Raw genomic sequence first — 21651 nt, forward strand, 5'->3', positions numbered from 1 at the left:
ACAAAACTTCATGCTTAGTGCCTCCCAGCTAGTCACATGCAGTCCCTCAGTCAGAGCCCAGGGGCACTAACACAGCCTTTGAAGGCACCCCATCTTTCCTCATAGATGCCCAGCACCAGCTCCCTAACTCATTCTAAGCTGCACTACCTGGGGTTGTCTAAAGTAGATATTTTGAAATAGGCACTAGGAAATCTGCCCCAGGTGATCCACAAAAAAATCAAATACATCAAACCACAGGTTTCTGTCACTTAGACTGAAGCCATAGCTGCTAGATTGTCCTCATTCCCCTTTTCCACACACTGGCATGGTATCAAACTTGGGAGATTTCCATTTGACTAGGGCAACCCATGGACAGATGAAGCTCTATCACAGCCTCAAAAGAAAGCAACCTTTCATTATTACGTGACTTCTGTGAGTAATACATGAACCAGGAGTATCTGGAAGTTTATCTCAGTCCTTACTACAAGAATGTCTCCCTGCTCAGACTACAAAACATTTTCCAGAAAGGTTTAACTGATTTTTAAAATAGCATCAATTAATAAGGACCAAAAAGATCATCTTTGTCTACAAAGTCTGCTTCACCCCTAGCCTTAGCATCATGGGCACAATGCTGTTGTTAATCTTAACTCGTGCCTCCCTGAAACAGAAATTGTCACAAGATATGTGTACATGTAGGAAATGACACAACTCATCCACCTAGCTCTTGGCATCCTCTACAGCAAACTCATCAGCAAATGTGCTCTCACATAGTTAACAGTACAAATATTGCATGCAGGCAAGGTACAGGCAGGATGGTGAAGCAGACTTGAGGCTGGTTTTGTATCAGTGTGCTGTTTACAGACAAGAAGCTGTTGAGGTGTTTCACATATATCAGCAGATTCTCAACATTCAATTATAATATTGAAACATATTCCAAAAAGAATGGCAATAAACAACATGGTCAGTATTCCAAAAAATTTCATCCTGAAAGATCTGTGAATGAATAACCCAGCAGAACAGAACACTTGTTTTCTGCATTTCCAGCAAGTTTTCCTTCTCCCAGCTATTCCATTGCCAATTCCGCATCAATTTCACACATGAGAAGCATGAAAGTTAATATTTTTGCACATAAGCAAGTACTAGCTCAGAAGCAAGCACTATGTGATTTTGTTGGGAAAGGAAAGAAACATCTAAGTACTTAAAGGAAAGCTAATGCCATGCTTTGGTACTATGGTATTGAAATGCTGGAGTCAGGAGCTCCTCAGGAGATCTTCTTTAAATGAATTCACTTCTTGGCACTGCAGCTTTTGAGGCTTGCAATCCCAGTGCTGAAACACTGCTACCATCAAGTTCTCCACAAACAATACAGTGAACTTACACAGAGCCCAGATACCTTGTAATCAACTTAACAACATGCACAAGCAAGTCACTAGCTACAAAACCCAACAGTTTGGACACAGGACACGTGGGATTTTGCTTTGCAAAGACTCCAGTAGTTGCTTTCTGACACCCTCAGAAAGTAATGCTTATACATGTATCAGAACTCAAGAAAAAAATTAACAACTATAAAATCCTAAATCCTCAAGCCACAATATTTTAGTCTGCATCTACAGACAGACCCTGATCTCAAATACACTACTATAAACACCAAACAGTGCAGAAGTAGGTAAAAAAAATTCAGAGTTGTTCTATCTGGGTTTCAGCTCCACATTTTGTTTGCATACAGTTTACCAGGCACATTAAGATGCAGGTATGAGCAAAAAGCATGAGAAAACTTTCCTTTAAAAGTATATTTACACAGAGCTTGGGTATTTCACATCACTTTCCCTAAAGTGCCTTCCTTCTGAATACAGAAGGACATACTACACACGTCCAGTAGGCTGCATGCTGATACTAACTTGTAAATGTGACAACACCAGGGAGACTTCCAAGTCTTGTGAGAGCACATCTGACAGACAACATCTGCTTCTAAGCCACACTTGAGCAAACCCCTTAAGCATATGTTTAACTCTAGTAACATGCTGAAGTCCCACTGACATCACTGGGATTCAGGCATGTGCTTACATGCTTGCTTGATCAGAGCCTCTGCAGGTAACTAACTCCTGGCTCTCTTGGAAAGCACTGGCAGGAGATGGGGTATAGGAAAGGGTAGAGCAATACCAAGCTGAAAGTGAGCCCCAAAGTCAAGCTCATCCCTGCTGGCACAGAAAGCCAAATGCCACCCTTCTGCAATGCAAATACGAGTCCTATCCAAAAGATCTTTCTTTCTGGCTTTGGCAGGACAAAACATACAGTCACCCAGACAGACTCGGCGTCCCACAGGAGAAAACACATCTCTGAATATCTACATAGAGCACTCAAAGTCCTGCTCACTTGGTAATGCCAGAGAAGGCAACCACATTCCCACAAAGAGGAAAGAGTGTTATCAAAAGATACAAACTGCCAGGTCATTTGGCAACCAGAACATGCAATTATAAAAGAGTTTAGGAAAGATATTTTGCCATGAGTCATGACACTTGTCATGCAAGTTATACATACCATACAATAGCAAAAAAAAAAAATCAAATATCTTTTTTAATCAGGGCTTTAACCTGACTGGCTGAGTGAAATAACTTTAAAGGAAGTAGGAGAAATGAGCAAACAGCATCAAGCAACAAGTCTACCTCCCATCTTTGCAGGTAATATCAACAGATACGTGCCAGAAGTGACAGGAGTGGCTAACAATAACACCAGACACCACAAGAAGTAGTGACAAAGGCCAAAATACACAGAGAGGAAGGTGGAACCATTAGCATGGGAAGGCTGTACACTTCAGACCGCTGCAAGGAGGGCTGATATCATCAGGGAAGTAGCATTGTATGCTTGCTTCTTGCTAGTCACTGTCAGGTAGGGTACAAAGTGAAGTAAACTTTTTGCCTGACCTAATATGGTTATTCTCAGTGGTCTCAGAAAGGTGAAAGAAACAGAGCAAAGTCATCAAATGATGACAGTATCTGAAAGAAGCAAGTTCAAAAGGGTGGCTGTGAAGCAAGACATGCAAGACTAGAGAAAGCCTGCAGTGTTTTATTAAAACACAGACACCAACCTTTGTGTTAGGTATGTCACAAACACAATTTAACCTCCCAGTAAAAGCTTAAAGCAAACCATGGCTTGAACTGGATAGTTCAATACCATTCAACACAGGGCAAGTAGCCCAGGAATGCAGATCCAGAAGATAGCCTTAAAGAAGCAGGTTTTTCTCCTTTCCAAATGCCTACCTACATGCTAGAGGCTAGACTGAGCCCAGCTTTTGCTGGCAAAACACAAGCTATGTTTGCTGGTGGGTTCCTTGAAAGACATCTGCAGTGAATTAAGACCTTTCCAGTGGGAAAAATGGTTATGCTTTTCACCCAGTTTGCTTTAGGGAAGGGGCTGGATTTGCATGCATGAAAGTCAGATACAGCACACAGGCTGTTGACCTCTATCAATGTCTTCCTTAGTGCTATAAAGAAGTAATCTTCAAAGTAACAGGTTATGTAGTCCCAGGAATGTCCCACCTGTCAAAGATCCCTTAATTTTAATTAAAAGGCCCATTGGCATCAGCAATATTCTACAAAATTTGCTGGACAAACTGGATGACAGCTCTCACTGGTTTGCCTGGTTCACAATGCACTGCAGCCCTGGGATCCTGCTCACTTAAGACAGTCAGACCCAAGACTTCATCTTTTCTGCATAATTTCTTCTACTGAGCTATTACTCTCCATGCATTACAGATATTGCCTATCTGATGATTGCAGAGAGCAGCTTGTCTGAAGTAATCTGCTCTTGGTCAATACGCAGCAGCTTTCTAAAGGGTTTTGATGTGTTCCTTTTTCTGCTTTGAAGGGACACAAGCCACTGGCAAATAAGGAAAGAAAAACACATTCTGACTCAATTAAGACATAATATGCCAGGTTCATAGGACATGAGTGTAACATGCTGGGATCTCAGCAGAGCAACACCTGTACACCTAGAAGAGAGCTCTGTGTAGGACCATAAGCTGTACTACTTAGCCACAACTGCTGGTTGCATCATCTCTGCAGAAATTTGTAGAGGGTGAGGTACTGTTGGTATAACCTCACTGAAAACTTAGAGGCTTTGTCCTCTATTGTGAAACACGCAGGGTGCCAGAGAAGTTTATTAAGCAGAACAACAAGGTTTTGCTTTCAGGCTTACAAGGTGTATGGCTACATTTTTGAGCCAATTCTTGCCATCTAGAGGTGATTACTTAAAGCCTTCATAATCTGAGCTGGAGGGAATGAAGGCTTACCAATACCTAGACAGACAAACTCCCATCCCTGAAGGCTGTACAGACTGATCCAGACAGGAATGAGCAATTAAGAATTTGGCTTCAAAGCAGGAAATAGACTCAGCAATGAGGAGCGCTAAGCAGATGAAGAAACAATGTGATTTTTATAAGGGATTCAGAAGAGATGAAGCAGATTAGACTGCTGCTTCTCTGCACTGAGTATTTGAAATGTGTTGGGAATCAGAAAAAGCATCTAAACACATACAGTGAAACATCAACAACTACCAAACTGAATCGCTTGGCAGCTTTCAGCATGAACTATCTATCAATTAACCTTAAAGGCTGTGGATCATTTAGTGATTATTTTCTTTAGTAAGCTACATTTTGCAGAAGCCTACATAGATCATACTGTCTTCCAAGGACAGTTGCAAATTATATTATAAATGTCAAAGGCCAGTCTAAAAGCATCTCAGCAAGACAGTAACAATTACCTACAGTTAATGGATGGCTGTGATTTCTTTTTTTATCCTCTTTCAGAGGCTTACAACAAAGAATGTTACACCCTAATTATGTTTATGGACCTTGTGGATAATAAAAGGCCAAAGTAAGATGTCTAAAGTATGGCACAACACCGTTTCTTTGCACATAGAAAATATACATCAGCTACTTCTGTAAGCTTGGTTGCAGACAAAAACAGTACCAGAGACAAGAAGCAGGAAAGTAGCTATCCTATGATTTTCACTTTGTAACTTTTTCCCAAGATAATGAATTATTTCTGTTTGAACACACTCACTAAGAACTTGTACTTATTTTGCTGGTATGAATCTGAAGCAATGTCATATCAATGGTATTGGGGCAGCAGGCAGTATCTCTCCTTAGTTACGGGTGAGTAACTACACTGGAACAAATGAGTTAATATTAACTAATTGGCAACAGAAAGATAATTCTCTTCCAAATAACTCCAAACAAAGAGTGATAAAAATCAACAAGATTTAATACTGTCCACAACTTCAATTATGTTCTAGTGCTCCAAAAGTAAGTGAAAGGCATTTACATGTCAACCCCCATAAATATTTACAGTTATGTTTGAAGCAGGCTTGACTATTCACATCAGTCATTAAATCAACAGCACTGAATAGACTGTTGTACTACAAACAGTATAAAAATAGGCTGAAGTTAAAAAATGCAAATTAAACATGGATCCCAACCCAGAGTCTTCTAGTCTGTAGCCTTGGGTTACATTAATTTTGAACCCTCACTGAGGCCTGTGTTTCACCAATCTCCTGCATTTGTGCTCACAAGGTGTGTCTCAGCATGCAACTCCATATATCAAGTTTTCCTCTCCTCTGTCCTTGGGAGGAGAAGTAGTGCTCTTAGCTGTGCTGGCTCCACTGATCTTAGATGGATCCAACTGTCTAAAGACTTCTGCTTGGACTTGGAAAAACAGTCAATTATGCAAGCATCCCAAAACATCTAACCATGCTAATGTTGCTTTGATACTTCCAATGGTATAATCTGGAATAAAACTACAGAACAGTTTTGTTTCAAACACTCTTTAAAATAGAGATCAGCACTTGATTGGAGGAGATGGTGATATTTGCTGATTGGTGAACGTGCTAGTTATAATTTGTTATTTGACCCCTCCTGGCCATGCTGAACACCAGCAACACTGGAATTTGGGTAGAAGAAACTCACTCCTTGATTTCCAAAGAACTGATTCTTATTACAATGATTTCTTGGAGAAAGTACCCAAGTTTAAGAGTTCTGTACTGTGCTACTGCAGCTTTCATTAAAATATCCTTTACCAACTAGAAGACTTTTTTTAAAATGCAGTCTAATGTTGGTACACCACTGACTTCAATACTGCTCTGATTTAGTGAAAAAGAAAACCATAGCTCAGATCTCCCCTTTCCTTCCTTCAGCTATTCTTCACAAAGTGTCCTTCAATCACAAACTGGTGAATCTTCACTTAATCTCCTGCTCAGTGGGATGAAGTCAAAGGGCAGTTCCTCCACTTCTCCTGGAAAGAGCAGCACAGCAAAGTCAGCAGTGACAATGAGCTGGAGGGATCACCTTGGGATGGGAATTTGTGACCTTCTGGCCCAGGGCTATGAATTTACCAACTGAGACATGCTCAAATGGACAAAGAGTTAATTTTTTACAGACTGAACTGAATCAGCAAGTCCCAGCTACAGGTAAAACTACCTGAAGCATATTCCCAGGTATATCTTTACCCTAGCTCATGTAGAAATACCCAAGTGCTTTCTGGGATACCTTTACCTTCATGAATGCCAATATTCCTGAACTACTGACAGACAGATGATGCCTTTCATGGGCTGCATCACTGTTCTCAGAATTCTCATTTACACAGGGATCAGGGAGGAAAAAAAAAGGTCACATAAGTAGAATGAAAAATCCAGCACCCATGCCACCACTTAACACAGCTATGCACGCAGCTAACAACAGAGCAGAAAACAGGAATATACTTGTAGCATCCTGCTATGACTACTGTTACCCAAAGCTTTCATTGCAGCAGTTGCAAATATAATCTTTCTTAATTATGAAGATGCTATGCAAAACTCTTGCAAATCAAAGACATACAATGTACAGACACAGCAGCTACTTGCTGACAGAAATACAGCTCAATTATTCTTCAATAAAGCACCTGAATTCACATCTCTTCATTACTGGCTTGAGCTTTGCTTACTCTGCAGCAGACTAATTCTTCTGTTTTTCCTCAGGAGGCACCTCATGTAAATTCTGAAGAACCTTTCCATACCACAAATATGAAGAACAGTGTGAAGAGTACAGAGGCATAAAGTGTCAAGTTTTCAACTCTATTCTTACCTTCAATAAAATCCACCCGTCCCACAATGACAGTGAATTCTGACAGACATACAAACAACACCAGTGACAATCTGGAAAGGTCCTGCTAAAAATGGCAGTCTTGGAGGACTCTCAGAAAAAAAATACAAAGGGCACCAAGTCAAGGTGAGCTGAGAAGTACATAACCAGGAAAACCTGCCAATAAAAGGCACTCCTTCAGAACATAATGTTTTGTCTGACTGCTTTATCAGGAAATTAATTTACAACTGTTTCTTATTACTCTGCACTGAAGATGACAGGAGTGCAAAGGCTCTAAAATCACACAGAGGAAGGTAGGCAGGGTATGGAAGTCCTCATTCACTATAGGATTTAAACATTTTCCACTTCTGCATTTGAGAGAAATCCAACCTGTCAGTTTCCTTCCCTGAGGGTGTTCTTTGTTTTGGTTTTTAAACAGTAGAGTTTCTGCTGTGCACAGCTAACTTAACCTTGTGCCAGTTAGACCACGTTCTGGAGCAGTCTGATCTATAGTGATCAATGCCATGGTCAAAGCTCGCCAGAGGTGCCCAAAATTGCTAGTTTAGGACAAGCCTATTTTAAAGAAGAATAAGTGTCTAAGATTTCAAAACAAGAACCTTGGTAACAAAGCCACCACAGAGAGAAAAATTAAAGTGGCACTTTCCGAAGTTTAGTTCAAACTTGCAACACACACACAAAGTAGATTAGAAGATTCGGCCTGGAAGTCATTCTAAAAAGACTGACTTTAAATGTAATTTGAATTTGTCTACTTCAAATGCTATCATCATGCCTCTCTACTTCTGTTTGACTTCAGAAGAATACTTCCAGTTCTACGTAAGAATTCTCTCACAAAAGGAAAACACAATCACCTCTCCCTCTGCTTCTTCCTGTGTCCTAGCTTCTTTTCAGCAGCATGACCTCTTTGTCCATTTTCTCCTGTTACTCACCAGTTCCCAGTCCTCCAGAGTGGCTCAATTTCACCTTTCAGTTTTCACGCACAATTCTGCTTGAATATGGGCTTTGTGTTCTGCAGTACATTTCCTATCCTTAGCAATACAAAGGAGGAAAGTACCCTCTGTAAAATTATTAAATACACACTTTTCTACTACAGGGCTTGACCTCTCCCAGAATGAGCAAAGAAAATCTGGGAAGTGGATAAACAGTGGCCATTAATTCCAGATAGCTCCAAGTCCATTTCAACAGCTGTCAGTCTCAACTTTTGTCCTCCCTGCTTCAGTATGTGAAAATCCTCTCTCTTTACTCCTGAGAGACTTAATATCAATTTGTTCTGTTGTCAGGATGAGGTTTGCCTGTTAAGTCTCACAGGTCCTACATTTCTTCAACAGGTCCATACTGCTTTCTCAGTAGGAATGCTGAGGGGGTCACTCACCTCCTTGTGGGAATCCTTATGTGCTTCCAGCGTTTTCATGATAGTCAACTCAGCGTAGTTCTTAAACCTTGCTGGCTGGTTCCGCAAGATCTCTCGCAGCACTCGCAGCGCCAGGGCTCTTATTGAATGCTGTGGGAAGAGAATTACACATTGGGAAAGGTCACTTCTCAAAACTGTAGCTGGAAGTAAAATTCTCTTGGCTGCCTACACAACCAGAAATTTTGTATCACTGTATTAGCTCCTGTGGAGTGAGCAGTGTAATCAATAACCAACTAAAATTCAAGCGTGGCCTCCTAACTTGCCTTTGCACAAAAATTCACATCAAATGAATGGTGTCACAGGTACAAGAAAGCATCAAAACTCATCTCCTTAGTTGAATTCCATACTCTTTTGGCAATGAAGTACAAATTTGTACCCAAAGCAGCATGACTGCATTCCATGAATTCACAAAGAAGCTTAGATGATATTTGTTTTGCCCTTCCTCTTTTACTTAGCTTTGTGGCTATCAGACTGGGCTCCATCCATGCAACAAAGATGTTTCTCATGTACCAAATGCAGTAAAATCTACTCTCTTCCTATAACTCCTACGGAAATTATTTTCAAGAACAGTTAAGTCATTGTAGTCAACACTGACCTGTGTGTTAATCCTTCATATCAAAAGACCATTAGCAGAAGGGATTTAAAACACCTCCTTCAATTTCATAACTGTTACATTTTGGCTTGTGGCCACTCCAAATAGTCTATCACTTTGGTAGAAGAATACTTTACTCTGTATTCAGCCTTTAAAGCATACCCATCACTATCCATTTGCAAAACAGCATCACTTGCAACAGTACAATTCACATGTACTTAAAGCCACCATGTCCTCCAAGCCATGTGTGGCAATGCTATATTAAATATGTGGGACCAAAGCAGCTCATGCTTATATCACAAACAATGACTGAGAAAATGTCAGCCACCTACACTACTTCAGAATTAAAACTTCTGAGAGCACACCATATACTTTATAAGGAGTGCAAGAAATACACTGGATTTTGGAGCAGATGAAACAAAGCCAACCCAAAACTGGCAGTGCAATGAAGCCTAAAAATTCTAACACTCAGATGGTGCATGGCTTTGATGTGAAGGTACAGGAAGGTGCTTGCTGAGCCTGAGCCTTTACAAAGCATGGAGGTGGTGGAGTCATCGACCCTGGAGGCGTTCAAGGGGAGATTGGACGTGGCACTTGGTGCCATGGTCTAGTCATGGGGGTCTGTGTTGATAGGTTGGACTCAATGATCCTCGAGGTCCTTTCCAACCTGAGTGATACTATGATACTGTGAGTATCAGTGTGCTGCAATATTAGTCCCAACAATATTAGCTGCACAAATAGACCCAAGTGGAAGTAGTAAACATCTAGCCTGTAAATTACTACTTTGGTCAACTATCACATTTAAAGCTGTGACAGTAATGCAGCTTGTATTTTAATACTTAAAAGCAGTTTGTTCTTGACATTTTTGCAAGAGAGAGACCCATCCTATGTTATCTAATGGCTTAGTCTTTAAATCACAGAGGATTCTGGGGCACTCATATTCTACTTTTTGTAGCAATAGGTGTGATATAGTTAAGAGCTTGAAACTTCACCCTAGCTTAGAAGGGAACAGCTTCTGGAAGTTCTTAACAGTTTTTATACTAGATTAGGAGAAAACCTTTCTGATTCTAGTTCAACTTCCTAGCTATTTGTTACTAAGACTGGGACACTTCAGAGTAGCTGAAAATTTGTAGCTGAACACACTGAAGATGAAAGCAGAGTTGTGAACCTTCAAAATTAAAAATGAGCAGGGCAGCATCACTGATAGGAGGCTGTACAAATGCAGTAACTACAATTTAAACTAGCACAGAGGAACTATCACCCTAAAGGAGGCAATGTACAGGAGGATTAAGACAAAAATCTGCATCTCACATCTTTGTCTCCAAGTGTTTCCAGCAGCAAGAGCAGAATGGTTTTGAAATGTTCCTCCCAAACTCCAAGATTATCTTCCCTTGTGATCTTTAGCAGTTCCAGGAGAGCTCCTTTCCGTTCCTCCACCCTCTCATTATGGTTGGAAAGTTCTTTCAGAAGATCAGCCACCAAATCTGAATGGTCAATGGGTACTTCTAGGACAAATGGCAGCAAATCATTTGAGGAAATGGGAGAAAAGACGACGCTAACCCTCTATAGAGCAAAGTGCACATAAGAGCCCCCCCTGAGAAATGCATTGAATTCCAGGTGACCTCAGGCAAGCAGGCAACAGAATCCAACTACCTCACAATTTCACCCGAGTTCATACACAGATCATGAGTCTGCACAAGGCTTCTAACGAACCAGGAAGTGATGACTATTGAATTTCATCCAATTCCAACAATTACTTCTACAAGACAAAAACTGCTACAGTTTTTCCCAGACACACACACCCAGTGATCACATGTATGACCTTTAGATCAAAGTACAGTGACTCATCACTGTACTGCAAAAGAATAAAGCTAAGGTGCAACATCATTTAAATGAAATGAGCTAGTGAGTGAGAGATGTTTCAGTAGTCAAAAGTGGATGGTCCCCAAAATAGGGTCTCTATAGATGCATATAGATGCTTAAGGGACTAGTTTGAGCAAAATTATAGGCAAACAAAAATTCAAACTGCAGTGTAACTTTTTCTCAATAGCCACAGACCAGATCCTACTATTTCATTCTATTTCACACCAAGCCTTGACTCAGATGCAGTCATACACAACATACGTACAGGCAGGCACATATGTGAGAGTGCTACCCAGACATAAATATACCAGAAACGGAACAAGCTGCCCACAGTTTCATGAGACACGCTGATACAAACCATCCCGAAGCTGATCCATGTCATCATCAAACACTGCTTCCTTCAGGGCAGTCTTATCGTAAGTGTTAATTGTGTCAGCATAAGGATAAGGGTTATAGTCTCGAGCGCGAGGCCCTGAAAAGGTGCGGGGAGGCTGGGTGTTAAGAAGCGAGGTTTTGTTATCTAGAGCCATCCTTCCACCTTCCACAATGTCACTGCTTCCACGGACATCACTGGCAGGCACAGCAAGGCCACCGTCTCGAGACACCTGGGGACCAAACAGAGAGAAAAGTCATGAGACTAGTGGAATTCTGTGGAACCTGGAGCCTTTTTGGAATTGACCGGCATAGAATCATTTACATGTACAAAAGTGGTGATAATGTACCTAAGTGCAAGTTAACATTGCTAAAACTGCACAAGCTGGTAAACATGAGATCTGGAAGAGAACTCATTTGCTAAGAAAGGGAAAGGAAGCAAAAGCAACATCCTCACAAAACTTCACAACTTGCTAACAGCAGAGATTGGATGATGCTTAGCGAGCTAATATGAAACGAACAATAGAAAGACCCTGAAAAATAAATCCCAGAAGGCCAACTTGATCTACTAATATAGGCTTGTTTGTCCACATAAGAAGGAAAATGGTGATAGGATCATGGGAGATCTTAAGTTGGAAAGGACACAAAAGGATCACCATTTAAGATTTTGAATTCCATGTATTTAATTAAAACAAATAGCATCTCACAGGGGAGAGAAATCTGTAACCATTCCTGCAGCATAAGGTGCCACATATGAGTTGTTCACACAGACTGATTATGAAATAATAAACTTTTGAGTTTTAAGAACTCATCTTAAGAACACACATTAAGAACTAACATTTTGCATTACAGATCTGATTACACACATTCAATGAAAAAATAGAATAGAATAGAATAGAATAGAATAGAACAAAGCAGAACTAACCAGGTTGGAAAAGACCTTCAAGATCATCAAGTCCAACCTATCACCCAATACTAACTAATTAATTAAACCATGGTACCAAGCGCCCCGTCCAGTCTCTTCCTAAACACCTCCAGTGATGGTGACTCCACCACCTCCCGGGGCAGCACATTCCAATGGCAAATCACTCTTTCTGGGAAGAACTTCTTCCTAACATCCAGCCTAAACCTCCCCTGGTGCAGCTTGAGACTGTGTCCTCTTCTTCTGGTGCTGGTTGCCTAGGAGAAGAGACCAACCCCCACCTGGCTACAACCTCCCTTCAGGTAGTTGTAGACAGCAATAAGGTCTCCCCTGAGCCTCCTCTTCTCCAGGCTAAGCAACCCCCAGCTCCCTCAGCCTCTCCTCATAGGGCTTGTGTTCCAAACCCCTCCCCAGCTTTGTTGCCCTTCTCTGGACACATTCCAGCACCTCAACATCTTTCCTAAACTGAGGGCCCCAGAACTGGACACAGTACTCAATGTGTGTCCTAACCAGTGCTGAGTACAGGGACAGAATGCATCCCCTGCTCCTGCTGGCCACACTGTTCTTGATATAGGCCAGGATGCCACTGGCCTTCTTGGCCACCTGGGCACACTGCTGGCTCATGTTCAGCCTGTTAATCACCAGTACCCCCAGGTCCCTCTCTGCCAGGCCGCTCTCCAGCCACTCTGTCCCCAGCCTGTAGTACTGCATGGGGTTGTTGCGATGAGCCTGAGGAACGCTAGCACCATTTCCTTGAGACCCCAACAGAAGCTCAATGAGCACATTTTGCAGGAGGCTAGAGCAAGGGACTACATTAGTGGGACCCCATAATTTACATGTAAGAATTTAGCAACCAATAAACCAAAGAGGAGGAGCAGGAGGAACTGGATTTCCTACACCAGCAATCCAGGTTTGAACACAATGCTTTAAATTTTCACCTATTTGTGGGCATTAATTAACCAAGTTAGTACTTACAATGTCACAGTCTTTCTTTCCATCACGTTTGATTGGCTCATTCAGGTCCTCTTGACTACGGAAACTAAATTTTTCAATCGCTTCTGTGACTCCACGAAGAGAGCTGTAGATTTCATCAGAATTTAGGTTCTCCGTGTCATAATCCAGCATACTAAAGACCAAACGTATATGAAATGTTACATATGACATTGGAATCCACTGCTGATTGTAAACAACAACAACAACGGCAGGTCAGAGACAGATGATTTGGTGTACCCTTTCCAACAATGACTCGGAACAACACATGGATGGAACCAAAGCAGTCTCCCTTCAAATGGGAATGAATCCAGAAGAAGATCCACTGAAATCAGTGGTGTTACACTGCTGTGAGGGTAAATCAGATCCACTGATTGTTACATTCCACAGCAGTGAGTGTGCTAGCTTCCACAAACGAAAAAGGGGGAAAAAAAATGAAGAACCACCACATTCCCAGCACGATGATGGTGTTGTTTAAAAAAAGGAAAATAATGCAAATCAATCACTATGAGAATTCAGGAGTTGTGACAGCTGGTGGAAATGATATGAAATTTAAATGTCATTGATTTTTCAAATATATTCTATCAATTAATTCAAACGTGACAGATTTAAATGGAAATGAAAATGTACCTGATATAAACCTTAGTCTAACTCATCCAATTTTCATTTAGGATAGTAAAACCAAAACCACTTGCACAATGCCTTGAAAAAAAGGTGTGTTTCAGTGTTGAGCCTAAGCTTGGGAATTCTCTCACTCAAATCTGACGCTTTCTTGCAGTCTGTCTGTGCCTCAGAAATTCCTCAGCAGCGTACAACCACACAAGTTGTGTGATTCCTTGAGGAGCTATCCAAAATTAAGATCCATGAAAAAATTCCTGGCAAGCAAAGGCAGATGATATGACAAGAGGTAGCTAAGAAGAAAAGCTCCGACGAGCTTGAAGAAAATGAAAAGGCTTTATTGGCAGAGCTTTGCTCTATCTAGGAGAAGTCAAGTTTGCAAGACAATCAGATTTATCACATTTCCAAGAGAGATTTAATGAAGAGACACAGTAAGTGAGAACATTTTCTCTGGGTGAGTCTCAGATCCTAGCAGAGCCAGAAGCAAATAAACCAAAAGAATCTGAGACATTTACATCAAGTTGTTTGTCAATAAATCACAAGAAGTGGCTCCCTACAGGGGTGAATTACTATTTCTTAACAGTTTGGGAAGGCTGACAGGATGGGCTTGGAGAAGGACAGCTCAACAAAAAGTTGTGTGTTCCACAAAATAAAGATTCCCTGTGAGGTGGATGAGAAAAAAACGAACAGAGAATCCTGAGTACACAGCTACTATTTTCAATAGAACTAAAAGTAGGATGTTAAATACCCAGAACCACTGCCTTTTTGTGTGTTGTTTTGGTTTTCCCCCCACCTTCCTGGAAGAAACTCAGGAACCTCAAACAGAGACAGACTAGTGCTGCCTGATTCCTTTGGGATTACCACACTAAAAATAGCCATAATCCCTGGCTCCCAAGCAACATGCTTGCACTATACTCACACAATCATCAACAACGTGTATTCTGACAAAGAAACCGCTTCCCAACTTCAAACAGTGTCTGTCAGGCCAGGAAGAAAGAGAAACCAACCAACCAACCAACCAGGAAAAACTGTTTATAAACCTACAGAATTCTAAGTATTGAGGGCTTTTCAGAGAGCTGAATGACTCTGGTGAACTGTGAGGGGTTTCCAGACAAAAGTGAGACAGTTCTAAGATTGTTCAGAAGTATCAGGCAGGGAGAGGAAAACCTTTGCTTTGTATGGCCTCAAAAATACTGATTTTGAGCTCGAGCACATTTAATTCATAGATCTTAAAGGGTTTAATCACACAATATCTAAGTGAGCAATGAAAGCACCATTTGAAAAGGCATACATGGAACTACTGATATACCCACACCAAGAGATGACATGACTTACCAAAGGTCACACAATGAAATCCATGGCAAAAAAAGAAAACCAAAAAGAGAAACAATCACAGATGTCCTGAACACACTATCTTCTGCTGAAATCCTCATTTCTTTCCTGAGGGATGAATTTTGCCCTACCCTGCTACCAAAACCAGACTGAAGTACAGACTCTGCAATGCTGAAGGACTAAGGCAATTTCTTACCAAAGGGACACCAATTTGATGCATTTTTCGAAGGCACAAAACCACACTTTAATAAATCTCTAAAGAATGCAGTGATTTCATCTCTCTAGAATAAGCCTGTGTAGGAGATCACATAATGGCCATGTTCTACATGAACAAAAACTCTACACATGAGCATGTGTATTGACAGTACATGCACTGGAGATGATGGAGGGAATTTAAAATGGAACTACACCCACCTTTCAGGAAAGGTTAAAAAACAAAGACACAAAAGGGGCAAAGATAAATAATTATGATCCACATAGAAAACGAGAGGAAAGCCACAGGATGAATAAGAAGTGAGTAGAGATGAGCAGTGTTTAGGGATGTCACAATATTATTTTCCCTCTTCTGCTGCACTAAAACAATGCAGCTCTGTACGAATTTACCAGGATACAATTTGGAAGTTTTCCAGTCTAATATGAAATGCATTTTACTTCCATAAGCTATTATTTAGTTTCTAATCCAAACTATGTGTAAGTAATCCACAGTTTAGTATCCTCAAGCAGTACACAGTAACCCACTTCCTTGTACTTTCAGGCTCTGGGCTAGAATAAACATTGCATTATTCCAAACCCTGATGTCAGCTAATGAAAGGAGTGGGGGAAAAAAAATCTCAACTTTTTTAAGACCAAAAATCAACATGGATCTCTCTCTTCCACAAATATCTGAGTGTCCTAGAAAAATCAGAACATCAAAGTTTCAATTCTGCAGGTACTCACAGAGGTACAGACTACGAGATACCATCTCCTCCCTCAGACATCACAGATCGCCAGATTTTGAGCCCTCAAAGAACAGTTTGTTTGCTTTTCTTTCAATGTTTTTTCATTAGAAACTTCTTGCTTCAAGGAAAAACTAAATATAGTCCTTCCTCAGGTTACAGCAATATATTTTAAGTCAGGAGAAAATGCATCTACAGAAAGCCTGTTGTCAGAATACAAACTTAAAAAAAAGAGATCCAAGGAATTCCACACAGAGGTTTGACACATTACATTTATATTCAGAAAGGTTTTCTTGATGACAACCAGTATACAGCTTCAGTCCAGTATAATGACTGAAGATCTGCATGCAGACTGGAAAAAAATGTGAGGGCACAGGAGGAGGACCATATGTGAAAATTAGCAATTGATAACCTCTGAAATTTGTGGTGAGGACAATTTTCACTTTGCTATTACAAGTTTCCAAGATGTTCCTCAATCACACCATGCAAGCAGCTGGTAAAATCATAGATGCAAGCTTCATCCTCATTGTCTGATGAATATTCAGTACCACAGATATGAAACTACTACTGAGCTCTATTTGCCTGCTTGAAACGGCTCCTGTGCCACTCGCAGGGTGCAGCCCAGTTGAAGGACCTTGCCTGTGCTATCCTAACGCAATTAGTGCCCAGCAACTGTGTTCTGCGGTGGAAACCAACTGTGAAACATATACCCATTTGAGAATCTGGTAAGGAGGAAGACTCTGGAAAAATCCACTTTTCTTTCGCCCACTTGCATGCCACATCTTCCCTAAGCAGTGAGCAAGTTGCTGCATGTCAGCTGCTCTCTGAAAGCTATCATCTCTTTTCCTTCTCCATCCAAAGCCTCTGCAAATCATTTCCCGTTAATTTTAACAAACCCCATCATGTGAAAGGTAAACAATACTGTGACACCTCAGACAAGTTGGTTTAACAGGTAGCTTGTTACCTGGGAGAGTAAGAGCGTCTGAAAGTCTTGTGGGAAGGAGCAGTGGGGATGGAGTTAGGCTGAGAAAGGGGAGGGGGGTGCTTCGACAGCCCATCTGCACTCCAACCCCAGAACCGACTGCCGTGACCAGAGGAGAAACGAAAGAGAAAAAGCAGAGAAAGGAGAGGGAGAAAAAAACAAAAACAAAGAAACTATAATCTAAATGGCTTAGTGCTGTCATGCTGCCTTGGAGAGGGAGAAAGAAATTAACAGAAACAGAATTAAACAAGAATACTCCATTGACCCTCACAAGACATTGTTTGGGCTTTTATTATTAATTTCCACTTCTATTCCTAACAAAATGACACGGTTCACACAAGAGGAAGTCCCTGGTTGTACTAAGCAGTACATTTTACAAATGGATATAGCCTCCAAAATCAGCTCTTAAAATGCTCTAAATCAACAATCCCTGACCATGAGCCTGTGTCCAAACTCTGCACAGGTATTTGTGAAGCACAGAATTTCCCTGGAATAAAAGAAAGTTGGAGATCTTTTTTTTCTTTTTTTTCTTCCAAATCAGGTCCCCAAAGGTAGCTTGTGACATTTCCTTCCTGGTGCCTTTATAAGAGCCTGCAATCAGGCCCTACACAATTGGCAAACCTTTGCAGGACTTAAGATCTGATTCTATTTCACCAGGTTTAAACTGATCCCAAACATCGAGCAAGTGAAAGTCAATCTGGAGTGTAAATATATCATGGAAATTGAGGACTTGATCCTGGTCTCAGCAGGCAAACCCAGAAAGACTGGATGAAACCAGCCTCGAAAGTCAAGGCAGATCTCTCATTAAACTTCTGCAAGTCCCTTCTCTTAACTGTTTGATCTTGTGCCTCTTGGTCAAGGCATCCATCCCTCTACCAGTTTGTCCAGGATTTGTTTTTGTCCTGTTCCCTGAATGGTCTATGAATTTCAAATACAATGTTCTAAATAAGAATACAGATGCTTGAGGTAGTGCAGTATTCTGGATACTGCTTTGTTTCCATTAAGTTTAAGCACAGTCTTGGAAGGTTACATTTGTATATACACAAGTGAGAGATACTGCAAGACCAGAAGTGGCAAACAAATCAAGAATTGCTCCAGTGCAAACAGCAGCTAAGCTAGCTGAAAAATCCTCTGAAGAGTTGTGTCAGGAAATTCACTCATTAGCCAGTAATCCAAAAACATAGCTATTACATGTGACTATTACTACGGAAATACACCAGAAACCCAGACTGCTGATCAGGTCTCAAAGCTCAGGTCTGACCTACCTGCAAATGGGCCACCGAATAATGCAGGCTTGTCATCAGTATAGAAGGTGAGTGGTTTACTTTAAATCTTTTTCCATGTCTTGCTCAATTTAATACAGAAACTGTCAATTTTCATTTTTCAGGGTATCTTCTAAGAAAAATTTCAGTGAAAAAACCCAATCATGTGAACCAAATAAAACTGTTAGGTTTTTGGTTCGCTGTGTTTCCTCTAGAGACCTAGAACTGCTTGGGGATTTTTAATAATTGAAACTATATACAGGTGTCTGGGCTACTGAAGGCAGAAACAGTAGGGGAAACCTATTAATTTGATATTCTTTCAAATACTCCTACAGAATTCTAGGTGAAAATTCACAACCTGAACATCTGAGTTTGTGGTATTTCATTTGCCATCTGGAATGGTATTCTTACACTGGAAGACTACTTCTCCTTTTTGTCATACTAGATCTTTTGCTAAGTCTCAGAAGATTTTCTCTATCCAAGTCAAACTCAAGCCATTCAATCTGAGCACTGCCCAGGAAATATTTTTTCCTCTCAGTCAGAAGCTTGAGTTTTTTTCCTATTATTTTCAGCCTTCCCAAGTGCATTCCCCTGCTTTTCCTCTTCAGAAAATGCCTCTTTCCTCCATAACTCCTCTCCCCCAAACTAAAACTGTCAAGACAAAGAAAAGCAAGTAAAAATGCAGAAATAACTCACAGATGCAGTGGATATGTTCTAGTGATTGTGAAGCAGAAATGGATTGAGCAAATGAATGCAGAAGAAGGAAGGCCTCTCACCAAGGCCCTGAAACCATGCTACCCTTCTGAAAATATCAGGGGATACTTGAGCAGGAGTTATCATCTGCATAGGCAAATTAGCTGTTTGGATTAGCAAAGTCCAGTTCAAGAAAAACACTGAAAATCTATCCACACACAAAAACAATAATAAAAAAAACCCAAGTCATCTGGAATTTGGTTGTCATGACAATCATATGGGAGAAGGAACATGACCTAAAGCAATAGCATACAAACATTCTACAGAAAGTCCATTTCAATGAAGCCTTGCTGATTGAGGATATCGTCCACAAACCATTAGCAATATGGGAGAGCAGCTATGCTTAGCAACATTTCTGTATTCCTACAGGACCCAAATTATCCTTTCTACACACATCCCAGCCCCAAAGACAGACACATGTCTAGACATAACTCCTCAAAAATTCAAAGAAAAGAATTAACTTCATAGCAAAGCTGGCATTAAGACCTGAGAGAATCCTTCAACTGACTGAACTCAGGCTGCCTCCAAAAGACATAGGTATGGACAAGGTAAGTAGGGCACACACACGGAGCATCCCAGGAAGCAATGGGCATACACAAACCTCAGTACAACCCTTTGGTAATGGGTCCCATAGCAATGTAAAGCCAAACCTAGTTTCAGATGAGGGCTACACAGAAACCGTGGCAATCTTTATCCTCTTACAGTGATATCAAAATGACTCGGGTGTGCTTATTTTGCAAGTTCCTAGAGAGGAAAGTGATATTATACCCCACTGATGAATAGGAAATGACAAGAATTTGTAAAGGAAATATGACACAGAAGCACCTATACCAACAACTGCAATATTGCAGTGCACCCTACTCCCTACTTCCCACAACCAGTTAGCACACCTTCCAAAGCCTTTTCTCCAAAGAAGGACAACCAGGTGTACATTTCAGAAACAGAATAAAACACTCACTTGTTCTACACATCAGGGCCACTCTCAAACTGTGCTACACAAGACATTTTTAAGAAGGATGAGGTCCAGCAGAGCATCAGAAGCTATTGACCAGCAGTAATTGCCACCACCACCACCTCTTCCACAAATGGTAAAACTCTGCAGCTGTCACTGCTCAGGGTCACTCACTGAAAACGTAGAACTTCCCTGAATATTTTAAAGGGTTTGTACAAGAGCTTCCACTTTCACCTATCATTGAAGAGTAACTATTATGCATTACTCTTGAATAACTAAGTCTAAAGAAGCAGGACACACTTCTTTAAAAAGTACCTAAATTTTTGGATCAACACCTCCAAGAATGCATTAGAAAACTCAAGGAGTGATTTCTAAAGGAAAGTACTCAGCCCACTGCATCAGTGGCAATTTTGGTCTTGACAATTTAATGGCAAAATGCTCTGGAATTACATACCCCTTCTAACTATTCCTTAGGAACACATCACAAGGTAAATAAAACCCCTCTGGTTCTTAAACTCAAAATGCTGGAAAACAACAGCAACAAACAAAGTAGCATGTGTACGTTGAATGCTCCTATCAGTATTTTGATACGTGCATCCTGACATCAAGACAGAGAAAAGCAAAGACAAACTGAAATGAAGTGAGCAAAATGTCAAAACACAGTTGTGGTCCAATGGCAAAACCCAAAATGCATGGTAAAAGGTCATGGATTTATCAAATATGTGCCACATTCAAACATTGCCAGCAAAGCCACAGCGTAACCACAGGGAGACAAGTCTCAGTTTGTTAATTTCCCAAGGCAGAAATCAGCAGGGCAACAATGCTCAAACTAGGCAAAAAGAAAGCAACATAGCTGGAATCACTCCCCTCCCCTGAAATTCTACAACTTAATTACTTAATGAAATCTCTGTTGAAAAAAAAATTGTAATAGGCAACTTAACCTTGGCTTGTAACCTCTTGGTCTAGTTTTGGATTATAGGAGATTTAGGGGTCACAAAGATGTATTTAGATACCAAAATTTACTCAGGAAACCCCACACGCTCTTCACGTGCTGCTGCAATTAGTGTAACTGCTCATTAAAGGTTAAAAGCCTGCGTTTCTCCTGACACCTGGGAACTCACATGCCTAAGCATCCCTGCAGACAGGGTTTAGCAAGTCATAACAGGGCTGGATCAACCGATTTCAGTGCAAGTTATTCCACTGGACTACAAAATGTAGCCCTCGCTTAACATGTTTCCTTCTGTCCCTTCCATGACAAAGAGACGTGGCAGACAAATTAGGCAGCTCTTAAGCTTTCCTAGCATGAATTAAAGCTTGTACAGATAACAACCTATTACTTGCATCCAGCAGTCCTACTTCCTCTGCTTTAAGGTTTTATGGTGTGAAACATGTACATTTCCAATATCCCCAAGTCCATGTTTGCTCAATGTAATGTTTTGGAATGGCCCAATATATTCTAGGGTAGCATCTGTAGCTTCAGCTAAACATCTGCTTGCAATAGACCTGCTACCCAAAGTATTAAGCCACTACTCTGCTGGTGAGCTGCCAGGACAATGATT

General features: G+C 40.9%; 1 protein-coding gene across 1 annotated transcript in view; it reads right to left on the reverse strand.

Annotated features, from left to right (window-relative positions):
* The window catches only part of CLASP1 (cytoplasmic linker associated protein 1), a 174559-nt gene that overhangs the window by 9422 nt on the left and 143486 nt on the right, over positions 1–21651 (reverse strand). The window contains exons 33-36 of the mRNA XM_068138978.1: positions 13244–13394; positions 11333–11579; positions 10423–10616; positions 8481–8609 (exon numbers count right to left, since the gene is read on the reverse strand). Coding sequence (XP_067995079.1) covers positions 8481–8609; positions 10423–10616; positions 11333–11579; positions 13244–13394 — 721 coding nt within the window. The remainder of the gene's footprint in view (positions 1–8480; positions 8610–10422; positions 10617–11332; positions 11580–13243; positions 13395–21651) is intronic.

Source organism: Melanerpes formicivorus, unplaced genomic scaffold, assembly GCF_026170545.1.
Source record: "Melanerpes formicivorus ecotype bairdi unplaced genomic scaffold, bMelFor1.0.p_v2 SCAF_5, whole genome shotgun sequence".
Taxonomy (NCBI): Eukaryota; Metazoa; Chordata; class Aves; order Piciformes; family Picidae; genus Melanerpes; species Melanerpes formicivorus.